Source organism: Etheostoma spectabile, chromosome 14 (genome assembly GCF_008692095.1).
Source record: "Etheostoma spectabile isolate EspeVRDwgs_2016 chromosome 14, UIUC_Espe_1.0, whole genome shotgun sequence".
NCBI classification, from domain to species: domain Eukaryota; kingdom Metazoa; phylum Chordata; class Actinopteri; order Perciformes; family Percidae; genus Etheostoma; species Etheostoma spectabile.
Window position 1 is genome coordinate 19019019 of NC_045746.1, and position 27936 is coordinate 19046954.

Below are 27936 nucleotides of genomic sequence, written 5' to 3' on the forward strand. Positions count from 1 at the left end.
AACAAATGTTGTTTTATTTTTTTTTTAAATAAATTTCAATGCTTCAAGTTAGAATTTGTGAACTGTTAGTGACAGAGGACAAACAATTACAGGTTCAAAGGACTTGAAACAGGTTTTATACCCTGTGTGGCTGTCAACGATGCAATGCACCTGTACCCCAATAGTAGCAGTATGTCCCCTGTGTACTAGCAGTATGTCCCTTGTGTACAACAGTAGTAGTAGTTTGTTCCCTGTGTAGGGCAGTAGTAGTAGTTTGTTCCCTGTGTACAGCAGTAGCAGTAGTATGTTCCCTGTGTACAGCAGCAGTAATATGTTCCCTGTGTACAGCAGTAGTAGTAGTATGTTCCCTGTGTACAGCAGCAGTAATATGTTCCCTGTGTACAGCAGTAGCATTAGTTTGTTCCCTGTGTACAGCAGCAGTAGTGTGTTCCCTGTGTACAGCAGTAGTAGTAGTTGTGTGTTCCCTTTGTACAGCAGTAGTAGTATGTTCCCTGTGTACAGCAGTAGTGTAGTAGAGTTAGTTCCCTGTACAGCTAGTAGAGTTCACTGTGCGAGTAGTAGTAGTAGTATGTTTCCCTGTGTACAGCAGTAGTAGTAGTAGTGTGTTCCCTGTGTACAGCAGTAGTAGTAGGTGTTGTTCCCTTTGTACAGCAGTAGTAGTAGTAGTATGTTCCCTGTGTACAGCAGTAGTAGTAGTATGTTCCCTGTGTATAGCAGTAGTAGTAGTAGTATGTTCCCTGTGTACAGCAGTAGTAGTGTGTTCCCTTTGTAAAGCAGTAGTAGTAGTAGTATGTTCCCTGTGTACAGCAGTAGTAGTGTGTTCCCTTTGTAAAGCAGTAGTAGTAGTAGTATGTTCCCTGTGTACAGCAGTAGTAGTGTGTTCCCTTTGTAAAGCAGTAGTAGTAGTATGTTCCCTGTGTACAGCAGTAGTAGTGTTTTCCCTTTGTAAAGCAGTAGTAGTAGTATGTTCCCTGTGTACAGCAGTAGTAGTGTGTTCCCTTTGTAAAGCAGTAGTATTAGTATGTTCCCTGTGTACAGCAGTAGTAGTAGTAGTATGTTCCCTGTGTACAGCAGTAGTAGTAGTAGTGTGTTCCCTTTGTAAAGCAGTAGTAGTAGTCGACCCTGTGGTTTCCTACAGCCTAGTTTTCCTAGCGCTGTCTGAAGCTGTAGTTAGGAACAAGTACTGTAGCCAAAACTTACAAAACTATTTGTCCCCCTCCAGTATTGGGATTGTGTTTAGTGTGCTGATTGTGACTATAAGTGTATATTTGTTGCAAAACCAGGAGGATTTCCACACACAGTTATTCTTTTTATAAAGATTTTTGGGGGCATTTTAGACCTTTACCTGACACATCAGCTGAAGAATTAAAGGGGAGAGAGAGAGGAGTACTGATGTAGCAAAGGGCCGCAGGTTGGACTGAGCCTCTGTCCATGGGGGCAAACAGGCGCTCCACACATAGTTATACTATAGTTATACTTTTAAACAGTTTTCCAATGTAAGTCTGTATAGTTGTGATATTATGTGCATCATCACACCATCACACTTGTTGTTACTCTCGCTGATTATACTTTTAGCCTTTTACTTAAGTAAGTTTTTGTATAGATGACTCCTTTTACTGGCACATATAGCTGTGAAAATACCAAAATACACAGGAGGCTTTTTATCTGAAAGCAGTACACACTTTACTTCAACGGCGGTGGTAGTGAGCTCCTAAGGTTTGATGACTGCCAACAAAATAAACAAAAGAAGAAGACAAACGCTCTGCAACAAGAGTCTATGCAAAAGATGTAGTAAGTGACCATGAATAAAGTGTCAAGGTTGAAGTGTCTATTTTAAAAAGTCATTTTTTATTTGCAAAAGTCAAACATCCGGACTTTGGAGCACACGTCAGGATTTTGGAGCAAACATGTCGGCTACGGAAACTGACAACGGCCACCAACGTCCGGCCACCAATCAAGTCTCGTCTGTCCAAGTCGCTGGCGCGGTAATGTGCTGCACGTTACAGCTGTATACATGTCTTATAACGCCGATACATGAACCCATGTATACACCACACAAAAAGAAAAAGTTATTTCATTAGCATGGCGGTCAGTTCTTGTGTCATGTTGCCCTGTTGACGCGGTAAAGGCTAGCTAACCGCAGCGAGAGAGGCGTGCAGACTCGTATTAAGCAAGCTAGCGTTAGCTTAGCGATTGGCGAGCTAGTTCTCTCTTGTTCACAGGTCAAGTATTTAAGGCAACATCATAACATGGCTGAATCCAAGGAAGCGGCTGAAACGGAGGTATTTAAACCTCTCCTTTCCTAACGAAGTGTAACGTTACAGCAGTAACGGGTGTTTACATTGCGTAAGCAGCGTGGCTAAATCAGCAACAAGCTAGCTCGTCCTGTTTATTTGGTGAGGATGCTCGGCCAAAACACTGAGTGGGAGTGTTAATGCCAATGCCAGTTTATATCTTCACAACCCATGTTTTACCATCGCCATGTTTTTAATACACGTATGTCGGCCTATGTTTACCTTAAAGGTAGCTTCACTGTAAAGTTAACGGGATAGTTTGGGATTTTTAAAGTGGGGTTGAATGGGGCAGGCTACTTATCGGTGGTAAGTGTACTACATCCTAGCTAGCTAACTAACGTTACACACACAAAATAGTGGGGATTTCGAAACTGAAGCAGGGATGTGGTGGTCCTCCCCCAGAAATATGTGAGTTTCTGTGTGGTCGGTTATGAAGGAAAAGAAAAAAAATCCTAATCACGATTATTTGGTCAATATTGAAATCACGATAATTAAACACGAATACTCTTTGACTTTTAGAAAAGAAAAGAAAAATGTAAGTTAAAAAAAGTGAAATTAAACAGTGAAAACACCTTGAATTTTTCAAAAAGTTCCCATTCATTCTTTTGTGGTGTTCACAATAATCGTTTTTCTCGATTACATTGTTATTGTAATCATTTGGAGTGTGACTTTCAAATATGAAAATGACAAAATAGGAAGTGCACTGCAACAATATTTTCATGGTAAATACTTTTAATTTATCTTTCAATTTTTAGAAAGAATGAAGAATAATTTTGCTCCTTTTGTGTGAAGTCTTTCATTCATTCATCTTTTGCCCATGGCCCTTAGAGAGGAGCCTGTGCACACAATTTCCCTCTGTGGCCATTTACAAATGCTTATTATAGTTAAAAGTGCAACGCTTTGCAGCTTCTAGCACCAGCCTTAGGGATGGTTTGGAGTAATTTCACCCTAGGGTACTTTGCACCATGACCCCCCGCCCCCCCCCCCCAGAACCTTTGGTTGAGTTAGCGCTATCAACCACTAATGGAGCCAAAGGTGTATCTCGTAAATTACCCCACAAATAATGCCCGGAATGGTACCAAACTTATATAATAGTACAAATAGGTTATATACTCATAAAACTAAGCATTGGAAAGTAAATATGTGATGAATAAAGGTGTTAAAAAATATCTTTAATTTTAAACGCATCAGTACAGCCATCTTGTTTGACAAAAGACTGTTGGTTTGGTTTAATTGCACTTTGTGCTAGACAAACTAGTGATATGAAAACCCTAACCCTTGGTAAATACCACTAGAAAAAGTCAGTATTCTGGCTTGTACATAAAGTTAATAGATTTTTGTCTTTCACAGGTAACAGAGGGGACAGACGGAGAGTCCATGGAAGCTGCTTCAAAGCCGGGAGCATCAGCAGATGTTAGAGACGCAGAGCTTGTTCACACGGCGTCTCCTAGACTCTCTGAACATGGAGAGGAGGATAACTTTGTTGCTTCTGAAAACCAAGTGGAAAGTAAAGAAATTGAACCTAAAGAAAGTAAGACGGCCTCACAGTTGTCTTCAGAAGAGGCAGTCGATACGGTTTTGATTCACTGTGATGAACCAGGCAAGACCTCAGATTCTGAAATAGGGGAGGCTACTGAGGTGAAAACTGAGGAAAAGCCAGACATTGACACTAAGGAGGACATCGACACACAGCAGGAAAAGGAGTCTCCTGGTAGTAAAGTGAGGGTTTCTGCAGTGGATGACCTCGATGAGATGATGGACATTGGTACAGTGGATCAGGTGGAACAGGAAGCTCAGATGAAAGAGGAGCAACTGAATAGTTTGATGGATGTGGATAGCTGTTGCTCACCTGCCGATTCAAATACAGGTAAAGTAAAGCTGCAGCTTTATCAAGTTTTGTGTTAAGGTGAAGAAACCTTTTCCACTGGCGAGAGTTAATCAATGTAAAGCAAAAGTTGTGCTTTTCTTGTAGGAGAAGAGGGTGTGTTTTGGAAAGTTGCAAAGCACAAGGTGACAAAGTTGACATGTAATTAGTAAAGGTGACAAAGTTGACATGTAAGTAGTAATTACGTATGAATTATTATTAACCCTTGTTGGTTACTGGTTTGTAACAAACCACTTGTTTATGTTTTCAGGGCCTATGTTGGCCAGTTTTTTTTTGTTGGAGTTAGTGGAGCCGGGGCTGTCCGCAACAGACAGCGGTTTTTTTTTTTACAATGTGTTGAGGGGATTGGCAGCTTGCGGATAGTGAGGAGATGTTTGCTGTATGTGACAAAAATGTTGTAGCCTAAAAAACACATCGCTTACAGTATCTTTAACTATGTCTAAACATTAGCTCTTTTGAAACATGGAATGCGTCACATTGCTGGCTTCATCTTTTTGTGAATGTAAATAAAGGCCGGCTCTAATAGCATCCCATTAACTGTCTTTAAAATGTTCTCTTACAGCCTCAGTAGCAGAGGATAAGAACTCTGTTAAGGAGGAAGCTGATGAGAAACCCACTGTATTAACTCCTGCAGAGGAGGACAACGTGAAAGTGTCTTTAGACGGGATCCAGTCCAGCTCGTCTCCGTTGTCTGAAGCCTTGACCAGTACAGGCGAGTGACCTCAGAGCGATGGTGTTGGGGTGTTTTCTCAGTGCACACTTTTACCAAACAGTGTAAAAATAACCAGCTATCTAAAGGAAATCTCTTAAGCTCTTGAAATGGCTGATAGGAGACAATCCTTCCAGATTTTGTAGCTATTAACGAGTGCACATTACACAGTTAAACGCTGAAATGTGTACTGGTTATAGTAGATTGTGTATTATCCAATCCGGGACACAGAACTGGTAATTCTGACGTCAATAATGCTTCCTCACATCTTACACTGTCCAGCTATGGCTACACTTTGACAATTTCTGGCCTTTATATATCTAATTATTTGTATTAAGTGTATTTATTTTCTTTATTACCTTTGCACCATTATTCACATGTTCCTCATGTTTTTGTAGGAAGTGACAGCTCATCACCAGTGACCGTAATGAACGGAATGAAAATAGTTAAGATGTCAATACCAAGATTAGACACTGTGAGTAAGAAAATCTGCTTCAGCTTTAAACTAAAACAGCTCTGGTGTTAAAGCTGTTACATTGCTGTGATTCTTCCAAATGTCTGATTTCAACTTTGTAAATAGATCTAACATTTACTTCTTTTTTCCCTGTTGTAGGAAAGCGTGCACGCTGCTACCCAGCCAATCAAGTCATCTCCTTCACCACCTTTGGTCAAGGTGAAGGATGAGCCAATAGACGAAGAGTATGAACAAGCTCTAATACCTCCTACAGCTAGTGTGAAAGATGAGCCCAATACTGCAAAGGTGGGACACACACACATTGTAGGCTTGTAACGCTAAAAAAGTAAAATTGGTTTCTTTATCAGTTTAATTGTGAAACACTGAAGATGATAATTTTAATTTGTTGAGGGGATTCCTCTCATATCAGACCAGTCTATAAAAACGTTGCTGTGCGACTGAAGCAGAAAAGGCCAAACAACACACAACTTCACTAATAATCTGACCAATGCTCTCTTGCCTATATTTTTACTTTTCATTCATGCCAACTGCATGGATTAATGATTTGCTCCAGGTTGCAGCTCTTTGCGTAAATATCAAAGTCAAAATCTGCTTTATTGTCAATTTCTTCACATGTCAAGACATACAAAGAGATCAAAATTACGTTTCCCTCTATCCCACGGTGGAGACAAGACATATTTTACCAATTAGGTCCACAGACAAACATAACATTCAAGTAAACAATATAAAAAGTAAAAATAAGAAGGCACATACAGTGAAGAAAATAAGAGCAGCAATAAATAAAAAAAGATCCTGTCAAATCTGAATAAAACTGTAAGGAACTTCAAAACTAATCCATGTTTCAATGACCAAAAAAAGTGATAACAAAAAAGCCATCACTTCAACAGATAGACAAAGCCGGCAAAGTTCCACAGCTAACATCCAGACTCACTGGGGCAACACTGACCCCTGTCTCTCTGTTCTGCTATTGACAGGAGGACTTGAAGATTGGATCGGTCTTCTCTGTGAGCCCAGCTGCAGAAACACAGACGCAACCCACCACCAACCCCTCATCGTTGCACATGTCCTGTTCTCACTGTAATAAGAGCCTGATAAAAGGACAGACTGCTTTCCAGAGGAAGGGCTCCCCAGCGCTCTTCTGCTCCACCTCCTGCCTCACCACGTCTCTGCCCACAGTCAAAGGAGTCTCGAAGGTCTGCCACAGCTGCCAAAAGTGAGTACAACAGAAAACAACGTCATCTTTCCAAACTTACGACCATTTGGGATTTTTCTGTGTGAGAAAAGGCAGCGTAATTCCCTGTGTATTGTATACACTGAAAGTTCATGACCCAAAGAAAAGATGACTGAATTTGGATCTCTTATTGATTTATCCCAGGTTGATATTTCGGCCTCAGGATGTCATTCTGGCTCCAGATGATAAAGGCGGCATGAAGGAATTCTGCAGCCAGAACTGCCTGACGTCCTTCAACTACAGGAAGTCCGCAGCCACTAAAACAGTACCACAGCCAATAGGACCACAGTCACTCTGCAGCATGTGCACCAGATACTGCATCGTAAGTAAAACAGAATAGCAAGTTACTGTTTTTCTCCTTATTAGTTAATCTGCCAATTATTTGCTGGATCAATTGATTAAGAGTTTTATCTTTAAAATCACCATTGTAATTTTTCTAGAGTCTTCCAGAAGAATTACTTGCTTGAAAAATTTCTGAAACGATTAATTATCAAAATTGTTGCCAACTGATTTCCTGCCGATCAACTAATAATAGCTGTAAAACAATCTAAAAACATAGAAATTTTTACGTTTTCCTACTTCCTTTTAAGAATAAGAATACACCGAAAAGCTATTAAAAACAGTGACATTTGCAGAAAGGACATTTGTTTTCTTCATTTTATTTAAGATTTGTATTCATTAAACATCATATGAATTGTTTTCCTATTCTGCTGAGTGATACCAGTTTCTTTTTCTTTATCTCGCTGGCCCTGTAAAAAAGATGGATCTCTGAAATAACATACACTGTTCTTATGTCATCCCTCCTGTAGAGTAAACATGAGGTAATCCTGAGCGGTGCCGTCCACAAGATCTGCAGTGACGCTTGTTTTAACCGTTTCCGCATCGTAAACAACCTGTCCATGGCTGGCTGTGCGAACTGCGGCTCCTACTGCCACATCAAACCGCTCATGCTGAAGATGGATGACAGCAACAAAACTCTGTGCAATGCAGAGTGTCTGGCCAAGTACAAAGAGGTAGGAACATTCAAAAACACTAACAGGGATTTGTTTGGTTATGATTGGTACAGATGACACCCGGCATACTCATTTGGCAAGAATGTCATAAAACATGAAAATATTCAGCAACAATTTTCTAGTTCTTACTTTTTTTTTTCTAGTCGTATCTGGCTTAACGGATGTGTATTGCTTGGATAAAGCCATCCAGCATGTCCAACATCCAGCATGTGAGACATGCATGTGAGACATGCTGGATCATAAAAGATGGATGATGTCTCACATGCTGGATGTCCCTCCTTTTCCGTTATCTCCACTATTCTATCTTGCAAATGAATTAACTTTATTGGAATTGTCACTGGGCATAATTGCGCAGCAGTTTACGGATTTAAAAGTTGTGGGGTCTGGACACGCAAGAAGGCAGATTCAAATGTGAAGTTAACACAATTTACAATATCATTAAAAAGCTCACCATGTCTGCACAGCTTAACATTCTTTTTTTTGTATCTTATAATAGAAAACGAAGATAACCAAGGCTTGTACGATGTGTCGCACTACCCGGTTGTTGTCAGAAACTGTTGACAACAAAAACAGTGATGACTCTGTTAACCTCTTCTGTAGCAGCAGCTGTGTGATGGCATTCAAGGTTCAGTCTGTCAGTGCATCAGGTAAAGGTAGTTCTTATGACTGAGCTTTTGATTTTGGCAACTAATACTTCACTCATGTGTATTTATTTCATTTTATTTCTTAAAAAAAAAATCCTCTTTCCATAGGGGCTCGGTTAAATTGTGATAGTTGTGGGAAAAACTCGGTGCCGGCCTACCACCTGGCCATGTCAGATACCTCCATCAGGAACTTCTGCACTCTTCCTTGTGTCATGGCTTTTCAGGTAATGAGGTTTGCCTTATTGTGAGAATAAATTAAAGTGGTTTATTTGTTGAAAGTTGTTGTCCTTTTATGGAGAACACACCTTTAAAGTGTTGCACTAGTATTGCAGTGGTTTTCACTCAAGACACTTGTTTTTTGTGTGACAGGATAAGTTCAAGAAGTCTCAGAAACAGGTGAATATTTTTACCAAGTTACCACTGGGATCCACCCAAATCCCGGCCATCATTCCTACTCAAACTCTACAAGACGTCCCCAAAGAACCTCTGAAACTGAACTGCTCCCAGTGTAACCGCAACATAGCTTTTAAACCTGAAGTCATCCAGATCAAGGTAAGGGAGGTGTGTGTGGTGGGTGTGTGTGGTGTGGGTGTGTGTGTGGTGTGTGTTGTGTGTGGTGTGGTGTGTGTGTGTGGTGTGTGTGTTTGTGTGTTTTGTGGTGTGTTTGTGTGGGTGTGTGTGTGCGTGTGAGTGAATAGGAATTAGTTTTAGTGTGGGTTCTTATATTCACATGACAGGAAGCTGGATCTTTACACTGTTACATAGAAATAAGTTTTGTAATGCACTGATTAGAGACTTTGACTTAAACTTCTCTAAGTCTCTAATATGTATAGAGACTATGTGTCTCCATGTGTAGAGACTGAATACTACCGTTTATTTTTTAGTGGCCAGGATTTCTATTGACACAACAGGAAAGTTAAGAAACAAAGGGGAGGAAGATAGAATAAGTCAAAGTCAAAGTCAGCTTTATTGTCAATTTCTTCACATGTCAAAACATACAAAGAAATCGAAATTGCGTTTCCCTCTATCCCACGGTGACAACAAGACATTTTAACCAATTTGGTCCACAGACAAACATAACATTCAAGTAAACAATATAAAAAGTAAAAATAAGAAGAAATGTACAATGAGGAAAATAAGAGCAGCAGAATTTGAGTTAAGAAAGTGCAATTATGCATACAGTTGACAGTCAATGTAATGTGATGATGTAATGAATAATGACACAAGACAAAGTCTGTGAGATAACAGAAACAATTCTGTTTAATGCTATAAAGTTCAACAGCACCACCACAAACCTCTTTTCCAAAATCCTCACAAAGTTGAATCAACACCTTCATGAAGGGATAATTCATTGCAGGACTGTTATACTTTATTAATTATAGCTAGGTGTCCCTTATGAAATGGAAACTGAATGTCTTTCCATCATCATCTTTTCTTGATGTTTTTACAGTCCAACCTTTATCAAGTTGCAGACAGACATTCAGTGCCTGACAGTAAGAAATACTAAAAAATTAGAACTAAAATGACTAGAGAATTGGGAAGCAGACATTTAGTGTATTTTAATATCAATGAATTAAAAAGTAAAGATATCCACATTATTATAGAGAATGCTTAACCTGACAACGAAAGACCAAACCGCATATGTGAGTTCATCTGAATCCTCTAGGTACATTTGGTTTCCAAGAGGTGTTCTCAACATCCGTAGACCAAAATACCTCTGGATATAATTGAATAAACCTACGTCACGAAATGTGATGTAATGCTAAGCAAAGGACAAATATGAACATACATCAGTGTTGGTAAGGCATTAATATGTCTGTGAACGAGCATTTTTTGCTATCGGAATTTAAAAATAAGACTTCAACAGAAAGTTCCACATTAGCTGCAGCGTTGTTGGTTGTTTTTGAAAATTCCTCCACAGCATTTTCAGCTAATTTGATGCTTGCTGCAGTGTCGTTGCGAGGGTGTGCAAGCAATGACATCACATTTTTTCCATAAAGCGCAAAGCCTCTGCATGTTGTCAGTTATCGTCTGAAACCCGAAAAATATACCTAAAAATACTATCTAACAACCATTGTTTAGCCTTTTCCATTAATAGTCTCTCTCTAGCTCTGAAATTTGGAAAATGTGATGTGCATGCTGTCGGGTGATTTAGTGTTTATATCTCTATGTTTGCAGGACAAGATAGTTTTTGTTTGTAGCGTGGACTGTGCTCACGAGTTCAAGAAGGACAACGCTGTGACGAGCGTGTGTGAATATTGTAAGATCGAAAAGATCACCAGAGACGCCAAAAGAATCAACAACAAAGACTGCTTTTTCTGCAGCGATGGTAAGGAGGCAGATGGAAATGTATACTGTACATACGAAAAATCCCAATCACAAATCCTCAATGCATATCATTATTTAAAAGTTGGGTTGAACATGTTTGAACAACACACTTGCATCTTGAAAAGGTGTGTAAATAATCATGCATAGTGACCCTGAGCCTCTCCTCTCCTTCCTCCCAGGCTGTAAGCTCCTCTTTCGACACGACCTGACTAAAAACTGGGGGAAACACTGTCACTCCTGTGTCTACTGCCAAAGCGTGTCCAAGAAGCTGGTGACGGCCCAGTATGGAGGCTCCACCGAGGAGTTCTGCTCTGAGGAATGCAGGTCCAAATACACCATGCTGTTCTGCCATGTAAGCAAACCTCAATGCAGTTGTTAAAATCATAGTTAGACTAAAGAAAAAATCGGGAATGACCACGGTGATCTTAATGTTTACTCACTGTTGGCTCTCAGGTTGCAAAGTGTGACACCTGCGGTCGCAAAGGGAAACTGAAGCAGAGTCTTCCCATGGTGGGAGAAGTCAAACACTTCTGTGATCTGACTTGTCTGCTGCAGTTCTGCTGTGAGAAAGTGGCCACCCAAGGCGAGATCTTCAAAGGTGTGTATTGTTGCCATTTCAAGTTTTATTTTCCTGTATTGGGATTTTTAGTCCTGACTTCTTAATTAAAATGTTATGAAATCAATTGGTGATGTTCCCTGCCAACTCCTTTTGTGTTTCCTGGCGTTTTCTCACTCTGCAGATAAAGAGGAGGCCACACCTGTCATCGGCAACGTCATCTCGCTTGCAGGGCCTCCAGTAGGCAACAGAACTGAGAGAACAGCCCAGCAAAGTACCCAACACACAAACACAGGAGTTTATGAACTACATGTCAAATATATAAGAGAGAGAAACATGTTGTGTGCTCGCTCAATCAATTTCCAGTGTTGACTGTGAAAGTTTCATACCCTGTCATTGTCTCCACAGGCAGCGTATTACAATCAAAGATCTCTGGGCATGTAAGTTGTTGTATGTTATGTTATATGTCTTTTATGCACAGTAAAATTCAGGTTTCTATACAGTTGCGCACTATGATATAGTTAAACAATCCAGGCAATGCAAGTTTGTTTGTATAGCACCTCTTTACAACAGCACAATTTAAAGTGCTTTAAACAATACAGATGAAAAGCAAAAAAGGCAGTACAAAAAGACATAAAAACAAGCATCTAAAAGAATAAAATAGGTGAAAATAAGCTTCAATTGAATAAAACAGGTGAAACATGATAGTACTAATTTTAGCGTAGTGAAAACACTAAGCAGGCCTAGTTCCCTCAATCTATGGACCAAGATGACGAGGAAAAGTTATGTGCTGTGGCCTGCACAGTATCGGTGTGCACACACTCTTAGAGTCTTTGGTGCATTTTGTTCAGCCACGTCACGCTTTTAGAGACTGCTGTTTGTGAGGATCTCTGCTGTGGCTGACATAAGCTCCGTTTGTTTTTTGAAAATTCATTAATTCTTGTTAATTTTTATTTCCTTCCTCAGAAAGATACAGTGAAAGTTCTTCCTCCTCCTGCCCCCAAAATCCTGAAGAACAAGGCCCTGCTCTGCAAACCGATGGTGCAGAACAAAGGGGTCTCCTGTAGAACACAGACCGCTGATGTCGAAGCACAGACAGGTAAAAGACAACCAGACAACAGTGTTTCTATGGTAACAACATTTCTGCTCTACAGTTGGACAAACAAACACACTAAAACACAAAGATCATTACTTTATATTTAATATCCGATTATCATGTCTACATCACATGTACAGTATATATTTTATATATTTTTTGTATATAATATATATTTTACAGGCTTAAAGAGAAGGTTTTTATTTTACCTCACATTTAAGAATCTACTTGTTTTTCACAACCAGGGAAAATATTTATCAGGCCAAATGCTTTGAGTGCTTTGTGTCCACCGCTTTTTAAGTAAGTTTTTTATATACTTTGTTAGCTACTGTACTCCAGGCTTAGCAGGAGCCAACTAGAATACGTAATAATTAAAAAAAAAAAAAATTATACCAAGATTTTGTGTGTGTGCGCACGTGCGCGCGTGTGGTGTTCATATTCAGTTTTTAATATAAAACTTTGGAATGTGCTGACCCGTTTCTATTATTTATTTACATATATCAACTACAGCCTTGCTTATGTTGAAACATTTACTCATTTGTAAACCCTCACAATTTAAGAACGTTTTCTTTTTCCCCCCCTCTCCATAGATGATGTCCTCCCTAAAATCATGATCATTCCTATCCCAGTGCCAGTGTATGTCCCTGTACCCATGAACATGTACAGCCAGTGTACCCCCAGACCTGTGGCCATGCCAGTACCGGTACGTTACACACTACAAACACCTTTGGTCTGAGTGTTTGATTCTCTGTAGTGTGAAAGAATTATCGATAACAGTATCTTCATCTTCATCACAGACCCTCATAAGCTTTAAACTCTTCCTCTCTCTACCACAGCTGCCTGTACCCATGTTCCTACCTGTTACAATGGACAGCGCTGAACGCATTGTGGAAACCATCCAGGAGATCAAGGAAAAGATCCCGTCTGACCCCTACGAGGCAGAGCTCATCCTCATGGCGGAGATGGTTGCAGAACAACATGAGAAGAACGACAAAGAGGAGAGACCAAAGGAGAAAGTGGTGGAGAAAGACCGAGAGAGACATGCAGCAGCTGCTCCAGCAGGTAAGAGAATCAGTTTTAAAGTAGTTTCTTTTTTCTTCCTCTTTTTTGTTTTGTTTAAGGAAACAGTGAAAAGAAGCATAATGGTTTTAGGAAACTGGACAAACATTCAAGACAAGGGTAATATCTAATAATATCTCATTTTAAAAATTAGATATAATATAAAAGGTAGTGCTGGTTTTCTTGGTTTGCCGGCATTATTCTTTAATTAAAGGTCCTATATTGTAAAATAATAACATTTCCATGTCTTTTTTATTATAAAGCAGGTTGAAGTGCTATATAAATACTAGGAAAGTATCAAAATGCTCAATCCATACAGCCCACATTCAGAAACTCTGCCTTAAAACGTTAAGTAATTTGTGTACTGACTGCGAGAGACCCTATAGCGGCCTCAGTACAGAAGAAATGGTGTGGGGAGGATGCCACAAAGACACCGGAGATTACAGGAGGTTAATCTATGCAGATTTATTTGAAACAATTACATTTTATAAGCATACTAAGCTGTTCCGAACGCATTACTACAGGCATAGACTTTCTGTACAGCAGGGCCGTGTCAGTTGGACACATTTACACACGCAACTTATGCTTTGATCAGATCATATTTTTTATTCAATCTTTACTCCCCATCTCTACTACTTCCCTTCTTTAATTTTGCCTAGGTCTTCGTGACCCAGCCAGTTCAATCCTTAGCAAAATCCTTAGCAAGATTTTTCACATACATATCTTGTTAAATCTGATTATGTTAATTATTATTATTTATGTTGGCTTAGCATAGCCAATCAGTGCCCTGGGTTCTGTTACCCAGACAACTGAAAGACACTATACATGATGCAATAACTTAATCCTTACTGTCATTGATCATACTACCTCGTAACAGAAGAAGAACAAGAATAAGTTGACTATAATATATACAATGAGATGATTTGTCATGCATATTAGGATTTTATGTCACCATTACTCATGGCCTATTTCTCTCTCAATGTAAATTATTTCCCACAAATGTTTTGCTTTTAAAGCGCCCATATTATGAAAAAAATAACTTTTTGATTTGGGGTGTTATTTTGTGTCTCTGGTGCTTTCACAAGCATACAAAATTGGGAAAAAACTATCCATGTTGTTTGTTTCCGGGTGAGCTGTTCAAAATATGCACGGCTTTTACGTCACTAGCCGAGATTAGGTGGGTAACCGTAGCACATGCTAGTGCTAGCATGCTAGCTCATTCTCAATGGCAAAACACTGCTACAACACACTCTAGTTCACCATAATCTCCAAAAGAACTACTTCCATGTCCCTGTTCTGCAGGTATTCCACAAGTGCTCCTTCAGCTAATCCTGCCGTGTTCTGACCAAAGTTGGAGAAAGAGTTATCTAGCTGATGGATCTTACCGAGCTACTGAGCATGTGCAACTCCTAACTAAGATAGTATAGAAGTGATATGTCTCACTCTGTAGCTAAAACGGAGACATAAACACACAGGGTGAAAACAGGATCTGCAGCACAAAAATGTTGTGTTTTTTGAAAATGAAACCATGTAAACCTATTCTGGTGCAACCTCAAAATACAATTCTGAACCTGAAAATGAGCATAATATGAGCACTTTAATATAAGAAAATGTGTCATGCTGTGTGACGAGTTCCTATTACGTTTATTTCACAGAGCACACTAGTAACTACAGTGATGATTTGGACCCAGACGACTTGACCAGTTTCCTCAACAACTGGGAGGACACCTCTGATGCAGGTCTAAGGTCCCCCAGTCGACCTGATGGTCTCGATGATAAGCTCAATCCGATTCTAGACATTCCTGTGGCCAGTGAGCATTACTTCCAGCCCCCACCTCCACCTTCAGCTCCGCCTCCCATGGACATCGAAGCTGACTTTACTGTTGGTGAGGAGATTTATTTATAAGTGCATGACATGAAAAACAACATTTGAGTTGTATGTCCTTTTATACTTAAATAGTTGAATTGAAGGGTATTACGTGAATGAATTAATGCCTTTATTGTCATTGCATGTTCACAGTCGAACTTTCCTGTCTCATAAATGAAAACTATCCCCATTCACTCTTAAAACACACTCACTTACTCACACATTGTGTGTGTGTGTGTGTGTGTGTGTGTGTGTGGGTGTGTGTGTGGTGTGTGTGGTGTGTGTGTGTGTGTGTGGGGTGTGTGTGTGGTGGTGTGTGTGTGGTGTGTGTGGTGTGTGTGTGTGTGTGTGTTGTGTGTTGTGGGTGTGTGTGTGTGTGTGTTTTGTGTGTGTTAAAAGCAAGCATTTTAGAATGCTTGGTTTAATGTTTCATCTGTTGTGATTTCCAGAAACCTTGGAGAGAATGGCCCGGCTCAGAGAGCAGTCCCAGCGACCTCCGAGCCCTCCTGTCGCTCAGCGACGACGACAAGCTCACAGGAAAACCCGAGAAAAGATGGTAGTTGCCTGGGAAGAGCTACTATGCTGCCTTGTGCATTTTAGCTTCCATTTGACTTTACTTGCTAAAAAAATAAATGTGTAGTTAGGATACTGAAAATACCAACCATTAGGGTTGGGTACCGTTCACATTTGAACCAGTACAGGTACCTGGAATTCTGTGCCAGTACCCAACAGTACCTTTAGTTGCCAATGTATTTTGGTGGGTACCCTAAAGTACAAAGTTCAGTGCCAAACCCTCAAACATGCTAGAGATAGAATAGGTTGGCCTCACACATCACTTTGTATCACCCTAACCATGATGCAACCTCCTCTCTCTCTACTGTTTAAGGGTCGTAAGTCAAAGCGGTCTAAGGCAGCTGAAGCGTCAACTCAAAAAGGCGTTTCTAAACAGGCCTCGGCTATAGAACTCCCAAAACTGAAGAGTCAGTATGGTGTTGACTCTTGGAAGCGATGGATCCAGTGGAGGCAAACTCAATCCAACCTGGAGACGCCACGCTTTGGTTGTAAGTTTTGACAATAAATACAACCGCTAAAGCTGGTCTTGATAGTTCCTTTACTTCATCCAAGATCATGCACTTGTATTGTTCTATTAAGTGGACAATTTTTTCCATGATACCCAACAAGAGAGTATCAAGCTCAAGAGTTATGAAGGAAGTCTTTAAAGAGATTTTGAAGATATGCCTGAGCAGCCATTAGACTGGCAGTGATTTTTAAAACCTCCGTCTCTGATAGAATGGGTCAAGTTATTGATTTGAGGTCATTTTGATGCTGTGACATGTCTTCTACACTGTATCTTGGCACTTTATTTTGGACTCCTTGTGTCCTAATTTCAGCTCGTCCCATGGAGTTGAAGGAGGACGTTCTTCGCTGCACCACTGCTGAGCTGAGCTACGGCCTCTGTTGCTTTATTGCTGAGGTGAAACGAACCAACGGAGAGCCGTACTCCCCCGACAGCCTGTTCTACCTCTGCCTTGGCATTCAACAGGCAAGACTTTTTTTACACACAGAGAAAGTTTGACCCAATAGCGCAAAATGTGTCCATATCTTGCTGACAAAGACATTGCATTTCCTTTAACTTCACAATAAAAGAATCTTTCCGTTTTGTTAGTGGAAAGGTTTTTATGGGAAGCCAATGTTTTCCCACGGTTTATGATCTATTTATTGAAAACAATGCCTAAGCTATATAATATTAACAGATAATTTCGAAATTATTTACTATACAACTACTATTTACATTAATGATAGACCGATTTTATTTGCATTTTTACGTGCATCGGCCGATACGCTGTTGCGGCGTTCGCCAATAGTTGTTCCCTGCATTATTTACAGACCGCTCTGTGTTGCTGGAGACGCTGCAGTTCACATGCAGACCATGTACTGCCCCTCCACCACTAGCACCATGGCAGTCTTAAATTATGAATCAAGCGTTTTATTTCATTGGCTACTTTTCAGGTTTAATGTTTTCTTAAATTAATTAAATTTGTTGACAAAGGACATTTTGTGATGACGTAATTATATCTGTCTTATAATATGCCAGCAAGCATTACATCACCACGGCTGTGTTGTAGATGTTGATGAAAGCATTTACCCTTGCACAGTTAACCATATGCAGTGCACCCATCCTTATGATGCACATTGCACACACAATTTGGGTGAGATGAATGCCGATCGGTATCTGCACTAAAAAAATCCACATTGGTCAATCCCTAATTTACATGTTAAACATGTCAGACTTAAAGATGATAAAGATACAGATGAAGTGTAGCCAAAATACCTGATTACGTGGAGCCCAAATAGGCTATTTAATGTAACTTAACCTTAATATTATGATCCATACAAAAAGTTACATATTATTTAAAATATCAACACTGTCTCCTACTACTTCCTGTTAAATCATATAAGTCTAAGGCTATGTAAAGTTAATTATTTAGTTTTTTTGGTAGATAATCAGTTTTTAAAAAAAAAAGTGTTTTAATCCGTGTTTTGGGGGTTGTAAACACACAGTTTTGTAAGCTACTATACATGTCCTTGTTACATTCATTAAGATCTTATCTGAAGATTTCTGTCATATAACTCTGAGTTGTAGTTTAAAACTTTTACAGCCAACTTTATAAAATCATGGGTTTTACTCGGGCTCAAGTTCTTAAATACAGCTAATGGATTCAGGCACAGAGAACGAGAACTGAAGGCAGTTAGTGAAATGAAATGAAAAGTGAAATGGTGACGTTGTCGTGCACACGGAGCACAATTTTACGAGGTGGAGGGGCTGGAGGCAGCTGGTCTTTGTGCGCTTTAAGAATACATTGGTTATTGGAGGAAAGAATATGTGATTCGGATGTTGTCTACGTGGGTGGATCTCGTTCAACCTGGGCAGGGCGACCAAATAGAACCTATGTGTGGTAAACCCTGAAAGCAGCAACATCAGGAAAGGTAGAGTTTGCTTTAGCAATAACTTGCATTTCCAATACGACGGAAAGTGATTAGTAAACAGTAAAAGTAAGTCACATCTACTAAAAAGTATTGCATCAGTAGTACTATAACTACTACATAGTAGTAATATAGTAAATCTAGATTATACTACTATAATCTAGATATACTATAGTGAAATAAATGACAGCTATGTCATATCTCATCATGACCATGAAATCTTTTGCCTCTGTAGTACCTGTTTGAGAACGGTCGTGTGGAGAACATATTCATGGATCGCTTCTACAATAAATTCTCCACTGAGTTCAATAATATGCTGAGAGGTTTCAAGCCCTCGATCACAGCAAGTGGTGAGTTATACATGTTTATGCAATTTGTATTCTGTCAACATTTTTGTTTGTGTTCCTCCTGAGTTTCTATTTTACGTGAATAAACCAACTTTTGACCAGATTTATAACGGGTCTCTCTCCCGCTCTCTGCAGGTTACATCCATTCCCGTGTGGAGGAGGAGTTTCTCTGGGACTGTAAACAGTTGGGGGCGTACTCCCCCATCGTCCTCCTCAACACTCTCCTTTTCTTCTGCTGCAAGTACTTTGGCTTCACCACGGTGGAGCAGCACCGCCAGCTGTCCTTTGCTCACGTCATGCGTTGCACCAAAACCAACCAGAACAACACCAAGACCACCTTCCTGCGCTTCTACCCGCCAATATCCATAAATGAGCCCGAGTCGGGCCCCAGTACGACTGAAGGTATAGAACATATAGGTATTTCATTTGGACCAAATGTAACGTATATGATAGATATTAAAATCCATCAAAAGTTATTTGAGTTTGAAAACTTTCATTTTGAACATTCACAAATGTTGTGCTTTTACAAGAATGTATTTGGAAGTCAAGCATTTGGCAGGCAGGAATGTTTTGCAAATAAGCACTCACATTATATGATATTTAGAATAATTTCAGATCGATGTCAAATCTGCAATACCTGAACCATTATATGTTAAAGAGAAACAAACTGGCATCAAAAGCCAGCAAAAACATTTAAAAAAACATGTGTTTAATGAATAATTGGTCTATTTGTTTTTAATGTTTTTGAAGAGTTCTGGCACAAACTGACACGGACAACCCTGAATCTGCTTAAAACCTTGTTTTTTTACCATGACATGTATCTCATACACTTTAGGTCTAGTGTACTCTTTTTACAAAGATGAAATTTTTACATTGTAAACATTTAAAAAAACACTGCAGACAGTATTTTTTTTTTTTAAGAAAAAGTAAAAGCAAAGGAAATATTATGGATATGTCAGCATTATTTTTGTGTATCTGTTGTGTTAACATCTTTAATCGAGTGCAAGTTTATTAAACCGCACAACTGCTACACCAGGGGGTGGAACACAAGTTTGAGTTTTTATGTTTTTCACTTTACATATGCGTAACTGGAAAGTACCTTATTTACAGTATTTCTTAACCAGCAGTACTGTTAAATTGGACTCCCAAAAACTGAAATGAATTCATATTAGACATGGTGTAAAGGTGTTTGTGTTTGCGTCCTTTTCAGATTCAGAGATGCCGGCAAAGAAACGCAAGGAGGAGGAGAGTAAAGAGGATATCCTGGAGATGATGGAGAATACAGAAAACCCTCTCCGCTGTCCTGTCAGACTCTACGAGTTCTACCTCTCCAAGTGGTAAGTATAGCACCACACTGAACTAGTTACAGCCACGAAAAACTGTTTTACTCTTCATACGCACCTGCCTATTGTTTACAGATGGACTTCAAAATCATGAAACTATCCTTTTAATATGTATAAAATTTTAACTTGGCAAATATTGAAACCCTCTGGCTGTTGTCTATTTTTGCCAAAGAATTTTAATTTGTTACAGACTTTATACTGAAATGAAACTTAGCGCTACACATTGGTCTCCTAAATCTGTTGATCACAATGTTGACATAACTGTCTCCCATCCAGCTCGGAGTCCGTCAAGCAGCGCACCAACCTGTTCTACCTTCACCCTGAGCGCTGCTGCGTCCCCAACAGCCCGCTGTGGTATTCCTCCACGCCTCTAGACGATATCACCATGGAGGGGATGCTCATCCGCATCCTCACTGTCAGAGAGCTTCATCTCACAGCGAGAAGAGATGGAGCAATGGAGAAGAAGACACCCGATGATCCACCATTTATACCTGACGAGGCGGAAGATGGGGATTCAGAGTGACAAGGAGCAGAAGTGATCTCTCATTGGCGCAGTAGCTTGTGGTTTAAATGTTTGTAGATACACTGACATGTTCATTTAACCGTGGCCCAATAAACACAAGCGGACGGGAATAAATATCTCTCTCACCTACAATGTACAGAACTGCAAAGAAAGTCATCCTTTCTTAACCACATGTTTTTGGACTGAGATACTCAGCTCAACATTCAGACTGTCAACTGCTCAGCAGGACACATAGCTGTCTTCTGTTTTTTATCTGGTGAATCGTTGATTCTCATAAATAATACTTTATTTCCCTTCCATGTTATGATTATATACATTCTTGTGCAATTAGATTTCTTTGCTACAAAAACAATTTAGATTTCAGTTGGTTTCAGTGAGTAAATACCCATTGGAGAAGACTAACTGAAAACACTTTTCTGTTATGTAGATTTAAGTCACCAACCATCTTGTTATGTTGCAAACCTGCAGTTAATGTTGGATTTTTATCAATGCAATGATTTGGTATCAGTCAAAGAGCACATGCTTATTTCCAGGCCCAAGATTTTGGCAGTTTTTATACCCTAATGATTTTTGGAAAGTCATTCCTGCGGATACCGCATAAACTCTTCTAAACAAAATGTCTTGGAATTCATAAGTAAGCTTAGATTTGATTAAATCAAAGTGTGCCATGACACACCATTATATATCTCCTGGTATAACTGATGTTCCAGCAGCTTCTCCAACTTGCAAAATGGTAAAATGTAAAAGATACATCTATACAGAAGGCAAATTCATCAGATAATCTGACTGTGAAAGGACTGGACATTTGATTGTGAGATTACAGTGACGTTTGAACATAAAATAAAGTACAGAAATGCTGTCCCTTCATGTTTAATATCTTGGTTATATTAACCCCCAGTTTATATGGCTGCCAAGGTTCGGAGTATTTTCTATTGTATGTTGGTTTTAAATAAAACATTTTTAAACTTAGTTGTTTTATGAGATAACAGTTACAGCGGTTTAAGTTATTTAATTATAAAATGTTTTGCTTACTGTATGTGTGTAAGCTTGAATATGGGGCCCTGTTTCTGTGTCCTCAAACCACGCACTGCACTAATTTCGGGCGTTTAGACCCCTCTGGACAGTAAAGACATCCACTACCGCTGATTGGCTACTTCTAGAGTTACTCAGTGACGTTACAGTCAGTGATTGGCTAGAGTTGCAGCCGCTCACTTCAGACCATAGACAGTAAATGTATTGATATATTATTAATATTAACGGTCTATGCTCACGTGTCTCTGATATGCTTATGTATTGAATGCCAAGACAAAGAAGATGTAGTTATAACATGCATGTACTTTTTTAATGTGAGAAATATAATGATAATAGAATAGACTGGTAGGAAATGGAAGGAGATGAATCAATACACGATATACTAGAAAATGGTATGACAAGGGAGCTTTTTTATTTATTTTTCTTAATACGTTTTTTTGTTATGTTTGTTTTTAATTATTTCAAGCCTAGACTCAATGAAGTTCGTGGTACTACTCACTCCTGTACAGTTGGTGGCGGTATAATACAAAAGTGGTAATCTGCCAAAAATGAGGAAGAAGAAGTCTGAAAGAGCAGACGATAGAAAGGAAACATGGCTGCCACTGTGTTAGCTACACCTGGACACCTTATGGCTTCTACTTTGGGATATTGAAGCACAGGTAAACGTGTTTAAAATATATATATGTTTTGAAACTGCATTTATCTAAATCAATAGCAGTGGGCAAAGTGTTGGCAAACCACTCCAAACGTACTCAACACCTTCTAGTTAGTGTTAGCATGCTAGCAGGGTTTGTGTACAGTAGAAAGTAAACACCATTCAGATACCACTTTATCTTAACAAAACTGGTTTCACACAAACACAATTAGACAGAACATTTAGCAGCCAGCTAGGCCAGCTAGTTAGCTTTACTTTCGGACATAGTTAGGCATCACGGGTCTCTATTCATACCCAAGTTACTGACTTGTTTGTGTAATTGCAGCCAATGCACTGCAGATAGGGAATTTCACATATTGACTAACCTGACAACAGTGGGATAGAGTAGCAAACATTACATTTAAGTTATGAAAAGCTTCTTAATCTGTGTTCGTACCAGTTTTCAACAAACAACTGTGCCTTTGCTATTGTAAATAGAGAAAGATGTAATCAGGATCATCTGATGATCAAATAAGAAAAAGTAATTTGTATACATTTGTTTTTGGAAAAAAGGAACACTGCAGAAATTTATGTAGTGAACTTTTGCACATGCTGCCTGAGTTATGGATTTTCTTGATTCTTAGTCGTCACATACACACAGTACAATGTAGTAAATTTAGTGATTTCTTTTTAACTGTTTTTGTGTAAAACACTTTGAATTGCCCTGTTGCTGAAATGTGCTCTACAAATAAAGCTGCCTTGCCTTCTGCATTTTAACCCATCCTAGCATTAGGAGCAGTGGAGCAACTTGGGGTTCAGTACTTGCTCAGGGACACTTTGATATGACAAGAGGAGCCTAGGGTTGAACCATAACCATGACTTTGGGTTATGAGGTGACCACTCCACCTCTGAACCACACTGCCACGCCAGACCTTACTTGCATCATAGACACAATGTTTTGATATATTTGTTCTATATTGTTGGACAAATTTTGGTGGTTTAATAAAGGTTAACACCTTATAGTTACATGTTTGTGTATGTGTAGATTGGCAACTGATTTAATATACTTTATTACCAATCAGCCCAAACTCTATATTGCCTGCTATATAATTAACATGAACACTCCTGTATCACCCAAAGCTAATCTATTATCTTTGGATATTTTCCAGCTATCATGGAGACGCAGCGAAGGCAACTGAGTCCGGAGCAAGATGCCTTGGAGCACATAGTTGCTTGTAGAGACAAACCCTTCCTGGAGGAACGGTTTATAGACTTCTTTAAAGGTAGGAGGTACATTTATACATTTATTATTTATATACATTTCTACTGATATTAAAGAGGTCAGTTCTTCAGTGTCCTTTTTCTGTTACGATGTGAATGATTCAAAACATTAACTGGTTTGTTTGAAGGAGTTGGAAATGAAATAAGTGCCTTCTGGTGAAGATGCAAAACTAAAAAAAAGCAATTTTAAAAGTAACCCATATTGGGACATTTTACAATAACCAGTTTAAAGTCAAACAACAGACTGAGGGGGAATTTGAATTTTTCTGCATAGTAAAAGTCAAAATAAATTCATGTAATTTTACTGCAGATCGGAACTATGTGTGTGGTAAAACAATGTTCATGCAAATTGGTCATTACACTTGACTGTAATGTACGTTGGTTTTCATGTTAATCTTTGCTTTCCTAGGGAGAGGAGTGTTTACCCACAAGGCCATCGAACCGTCAACATTTGTTGTTGAATATCGGGGGAACATCTTTTCTCACGAAGACACAACGCCTAAGAAGAAATGGGATACTCTTAACAATTTTTTGTTTAGGTTTTCATGGAAGGGAGCACAGTGGTGGTAAGTTTAGTCAGAAAGAGACCTGGTTGGGTTATCCACAGCTTATTTATTTATTTTATTTACAAGTTTAGAACAATGCAAAAAACAACAACATAGCAACAGGTTACAATAACATGGTGCAGATGTTTTCCATAATTGATTTCTAGAACAACAAAAACCAAAACAACATAGTTAAGTGCAGTCATTTTAAAAATTCAATGGGAGCATTTTGCTTGCAGCGTTGATGCCTCCAAAGAAGACGGGACCCTTGGGAGACTTGTAAACGATGATCACGTTAGTCCCAACTGTGAAATGAAGACAGTTGTCTGTGAGGGAAAGCCACACTTGTGCCTGTTTGCTGTGACAGAAATATCTCCAGGCGAGGAGATAACTTACAACTACGGGGACTCCTGTTACCCATGGCGATCAAATGTAAGTTTATGTTAATGAAGGAGTCTTGCTTTTGATTTTAAATTACAGTCACTCAATATTATATTAGGTACACCTAGATAAAACTAACGCAGTCTCGGTCCTGCAATTAATACTCCCTTCTTGACAATTATAACGTTCAGGTTTTTTTCAAACTGTATTATAGAGAGAGCCTTCTCTCATTGATATAAATAGTTAACAAAATGGAAATATATAAAATATAATAAACTGGCAACTGAGTATGCTGTGTATGATATGTTTTATATGTAAGGTGATGTAAGGTTTTGACTGGAGATAGTTTCTAGGCCTACCGCTCTGTATTAAGAGCAAACGACATTACACTTGTAAATCACAGAACTTGTTTTTATTTTTGTGTCAAAATGCATAAAAAAACTCAACAGCAAGTACATACAGTAAACTGTTGTAGAGAGTTTTAAGATGACAAATTGACAAATGTAAATGTGCTGTATTGTAAATGTGTTTAATGTTCATTTGCAGGAGAATATTTATCAGTAATGTTAATTGATACACAATATAACTCTTTAAGGTTAAAATAACATTTCATTATAAGCAACTTTTTATTATTATTATTATTTTTTTTTAGAATGTATTGGATTAGTTAATTATCTAATGGTTTTATTTATTATACATTTTGTCTGTATTCATATATTTATTTATTAGCCATCTTCTAAGGGCACACACATCTCACCAATTTTTGAGCGACAATACAGATTAGCGCCACCTGTTGTTAAGGAGACGTATTACGTCTTGTGCACATGCAGAATGCCCGCTCAAGTCAGAGGTGCTTCCTTTTTTTGGGCGGAAGGAGCCGACTAATCAGTCCGATTGCCTTTTCTGCCCACGATCGGCTGAACAGTCGGCCGGGTTGGTGTGTCAGAGCCTTTAAGCTAACTGATAAAATTAAAATAAACTGTGGGTTGTGTGTCGTTTCTACTAGCAAAGCTGTTTTTTGTGCATGTACATGTATGTATGAAATAAAGTACTGTATGTAACACTTCTTGTTTGTACTGTGTTTCCAGATGGAGGACTCATCAGCTTCCAATTTTGAAAATCCCTTCTCTGGTGATGATGGTGACGAACTACACGGCAGTGGACCTAGTCATGGCAATGATAGTTTTGGAAACATCAACTGTCGGCTGGATTTTAGGGACAATTCACCTTTTGCAAACTTAGACTCTTCTCAAGAGATGACGGGGACTTTTATGCTGCAACCAGACAATGCTTTGTGCACCCTGCAGGAGGATGAGGCTGCTTCCAGCTCTAAACAACATAAAGGCATGGATGGACGTAAGGAAATGTGGAGACATGAGGCCAGATGTCCGTCTAGCACGTCAAACCCTGCAACAGGCGGTAAAACAAGAGTCTTAGGTGAGATTGCTCTTGCAGAGTTACCGCTCTCCAAAAAGATTCCTTCTGCTCTGAGGAAGATGCTCTTAAATATGAAACAAGATGAGATTGCATCAGCAGTTCAAAATGATTTCCTTCTAATACAGCTGGCACAGACTCTATCTGAGAAGCATGGAAATAATCCAAGTGAGCACATCAGACAGAAGCTACGAGAAATGGGAAGACTTTTGTTAGCACTGCATGAAAAGTCAATATTTAGCTTCGAAGATGCTATCAAACCCAAAAACTTCTCCAAAGTTGTTGAAGCTGTCAAAGACCTCGCTGGTTTCGATGAAAAGACGCAGAGCTATAACAAACCAAGTCTTGCTTTTAAATTAGGACATTCACTGAAGAAACTAGGCACCATTGTCCTCTCTGGAGCGGATTGCAATGAGCAGATGAGAGACACAAAAACATTCATGAAACTGTGTGCAAAAGAATGGTCTCAACTTGTCTCCCAAACAGCACTCGCTTCGTTGAGTGGACGACGAGTGAACAACCCGTCTACCATACTATTCACACAGGATGTGCAGTTGTTCTTCAGGTACCTAGAAACGACCACAGCTTCTGCTATTGAAAGCATGGAGAAGTATGAAAGCCAGCAGGTCTACAATGCACTTTGCAAAGTGACACTGGCACAAGCGTCAGTCTTCAGCCAATGCGCACCTGAGGTTTCAAAAATGACACTGAAGACATTCCAGGAGAGAGCCGACTCTACTCAAGTGTTGTCCAAGCACTTCATTAGGATAAATATTCCAAGCAGGACTGGCCAGAATGTTGCTGTCTTGTTGACCTCTGAACTGGTCAGTGCGATAACGTTGCTTGTGAACAAAAGAAAAGCATGTGGTGTACACAAAGACAATCCTTTCTTGTTTGCAAAACCTGACTCTTCTCCCACAAGCCTCCATCACGGAATGGTGTGCATCAGGGCTTTTTCCATTCTGTGTGGTGCAAAGAACCCAGAGCATCTCAGGGCGATGCATCTTCACAAGCACATTGCTAGAGTCTTCCAGGTTCTTTACCTGGAGAATGACGAGTTGGATAAACTCGGTAAACTGTTGGGCCACGACATCCGGGCTGACAGGGACTATTATCGCCTGCCAGAAGCAGCTGTGGAACTGGCAAAAATTGCAAAACTTATACTGGCAATGGAAAAGGGTTCTCTTGAAAGATTTGAAGGAAACTCTCTGGACCAAATTGAGATTGAAGGTATGTATCCAGTGTGATACTGACATGGAAGTGATTGTTTAGTAGAAACAATCTACTTGAACTACAAATTAACACATTTTATATCTTGCTTTTTATTTTAGATGAATTAGAGCCAGATGAGGAACAGGGCAACCCTAAAAACTGTGATGCTGAGGAAGACATTGAAGAATCAGATAATTCACTTCAGCAGAACGGTATGTAGGGAAATTAACTACTCCCTGTAACCAATCCATGTCAGTTCACCTCCCGGGCGCTGCCAGGTGCTCTTGTTGGTCATTTTTGGATAACTTTTTTTCAGATGCTGCGGAGCAACAAGACAGGCAACTGACTCCTGAGCAAGATGCCCTGGAGCACATAAAAGTTTGTAGAGACAAACCCTTCCTGGAGGAACGGTTTATAGACCCCTTTAAAGGTTTGTTTTATTTTATTCTTTTTTTAAAACCTTTATTTAAACGTTATCCTCTTTGAGATCTATAGATTTCTACACACAGGCATATCAATGGGATGGTTGGCCAATAGAGCAACGTGGGCTGTCTTGCTGTTACAGGTAGAGGTGTGTTTACCCATCAAACCATTGAACCAGCCACCTTTGTTGTTGAGTTTCGGGGGAACATCTTCTCTCACAAGCAAACCAGGAAGAAGTGTGGCGATACTCTGAACAATTATGTCTTTGACTTCTCGTGGAATGGAACAAACTGGCAGTGAGTTTACTTCTTCTTTTTCAGATTTTTCATTAAAGGGCTGAAATTGTCTGTATTAGCTTTTGTTATAGGGGAAACCTTTCAGTATTCCAGATTAAGAGTGATGTTACATTGACTATATGTATATTTTAACAGCAGTTTACCTTCAAAAGTAAAACTGAATCATTTGAGTGCAGCAGGTGTCCGTTGCCTTGTCTTGAATGATAGAATCAGTCACCAACGTCATCCCAGTCATTGTAATACAACGACTATTGAAAGATTTTAAGGTTGAATTTTCATCAAGAGCATTTTGTTTGCAGCATTGATGCAGCGAACGAGGACGGGACCCTTGGGAGACTTGTAA

At 39.4% G+C, this 27936-nt stretch overlaps 2 protein-coding genes and 1 long non-coding RNA gene across 6 annotated transcripts in view; 2 read left to right on the forward strand and 1 right to left on the reverse strand.

The window, feature by feature from the left end:
* The first annotated feature begins 1722 nt into the window (after window positions 1-1722).
* LOC116701862 (zinc finger MYM-type protein 4) lies at window positions 1723-20424 on the forward strand. 3 transcript variants are annotated; one of them, XM_032535886.1, is made up of 27 exons: window positions 1723-1985; window positions 3645-4161; window positions 4742-4891; window positions 5287-5363; window positions 5502-5648; window positions 6338-6576; window positions 6739-6916; window positions 7404-7607; window positions 8104-8254; window positions 8360-8475; window positions 8621-8803; window positions 10430-10580; window positions 10759-10931; window positions 11033-11177; window positions 11320-11430; window positions 11544-11575; window positions 12102-12234; window positions 12822-12934; window positions 13068-13293; window positions 14946-15176; window positions 15607-15713; window positions 16044-16218; window positions 16549-16700; window positions 18378-18492; window positions 18625-18891; window positions 19700-19826; window positions 20109-20424. In XM_032535886.1, the coding sequence occupies exons 1-27, from the start codon at window positions 1908-1910 to the stop codon at window positions 20353-20355; spliced, it is 4545 nt and encodes a 1514-aa protein (XP_032391777.1). In that variant the 5' UTR covers window positions 1723-1907; the 3' UTR covers window positions 20356-20424. The 3 variants fall into 3 exon arrangements, with proteins under 3 accessions (XP_032391777.1, XP_032391778.1, XP_032391779.1); XM_032535887.1 differs by having other exon boundaries at window positions 11320-11409; XM_032535888.1 differs by lacking the exon at window positions 1723-1985 and adding an exon at window positions 1992-2282.
* A 1532-nt stretch (window positions 20425-21956) lies between these two features.
* Window positions 21957-27936, forward strand: part of LOC116701860 (zinc finger MYM-type protein 4) — a 33905-nt gene continuing 27925 nt past the window's right edge. Inside the window, exons 1-5 of one of the 2 annotated variants that reach the window (XM_032535879.1) lie at window positions 21957-22046; window positions 23191-23304; window positions 23712-23868; window positions 24087-24279; window positions 25317-26892. In XM_032535879.1, the coding sequence (XP_032391770.1) occupies window positions 23196-23304; window positions 23712-23868; window positions 24087-24279; window positions 25317-26892 (2035 nt within the window). In that variant the 5' untranslated portion in view covers window positions 21957-22046; window positions 23191-23195. Of the gene's footprint in view, window positions 22047-23190; window positions 23305-23711; window positions 23869-24086; window positions 24280-25316; window positions 26893-27201; window positions 27305-27439; window positions 27594-27892 lie in introns of those variants that run through there. The other variant, XM_032535880.1, reaches the window with a different exon arrangement.
* LOC116701900 (uncharacterized) overlaps window positions 23242-27936 on the reverse strand; it is a 25923-nt gene continuing 21228 nt past the window's right edge. The window contains exon 3 of the long non-coding RNA XR_004335026.1: window positions 23242-23253. This is a non-coding gene — a long non-coding RNA (uncharacterized LOC116701900). The remainder of the gene's footprint in view (window positions 23254-27936) is intronic.

Bases quoted from the DNA above. Each gene is read 5' to 3' on its own strand.
- LOC116701862 (XM_032535886.1), top strand. From the start codon at position 1,908: ATGTCGGCTACGGAAACTGACAACGGCCACCAACGTCCGGCCACCAAT. The intron at 6,577-6,738 runs GTGAGTACAACA...GATTTATCCCAG, and splicing joins GTCTGCCACAGCTGCCAAAA to GTTGATATTTCGGCCTCAGG. The intron at 11,576-12,101 runs GTAAGTTGTTGT...TTCCTTCCTCAG, and splicing joins AATCAAAGATCTCTGGGCAT to AAAGATACAGTGAAAGTTCT.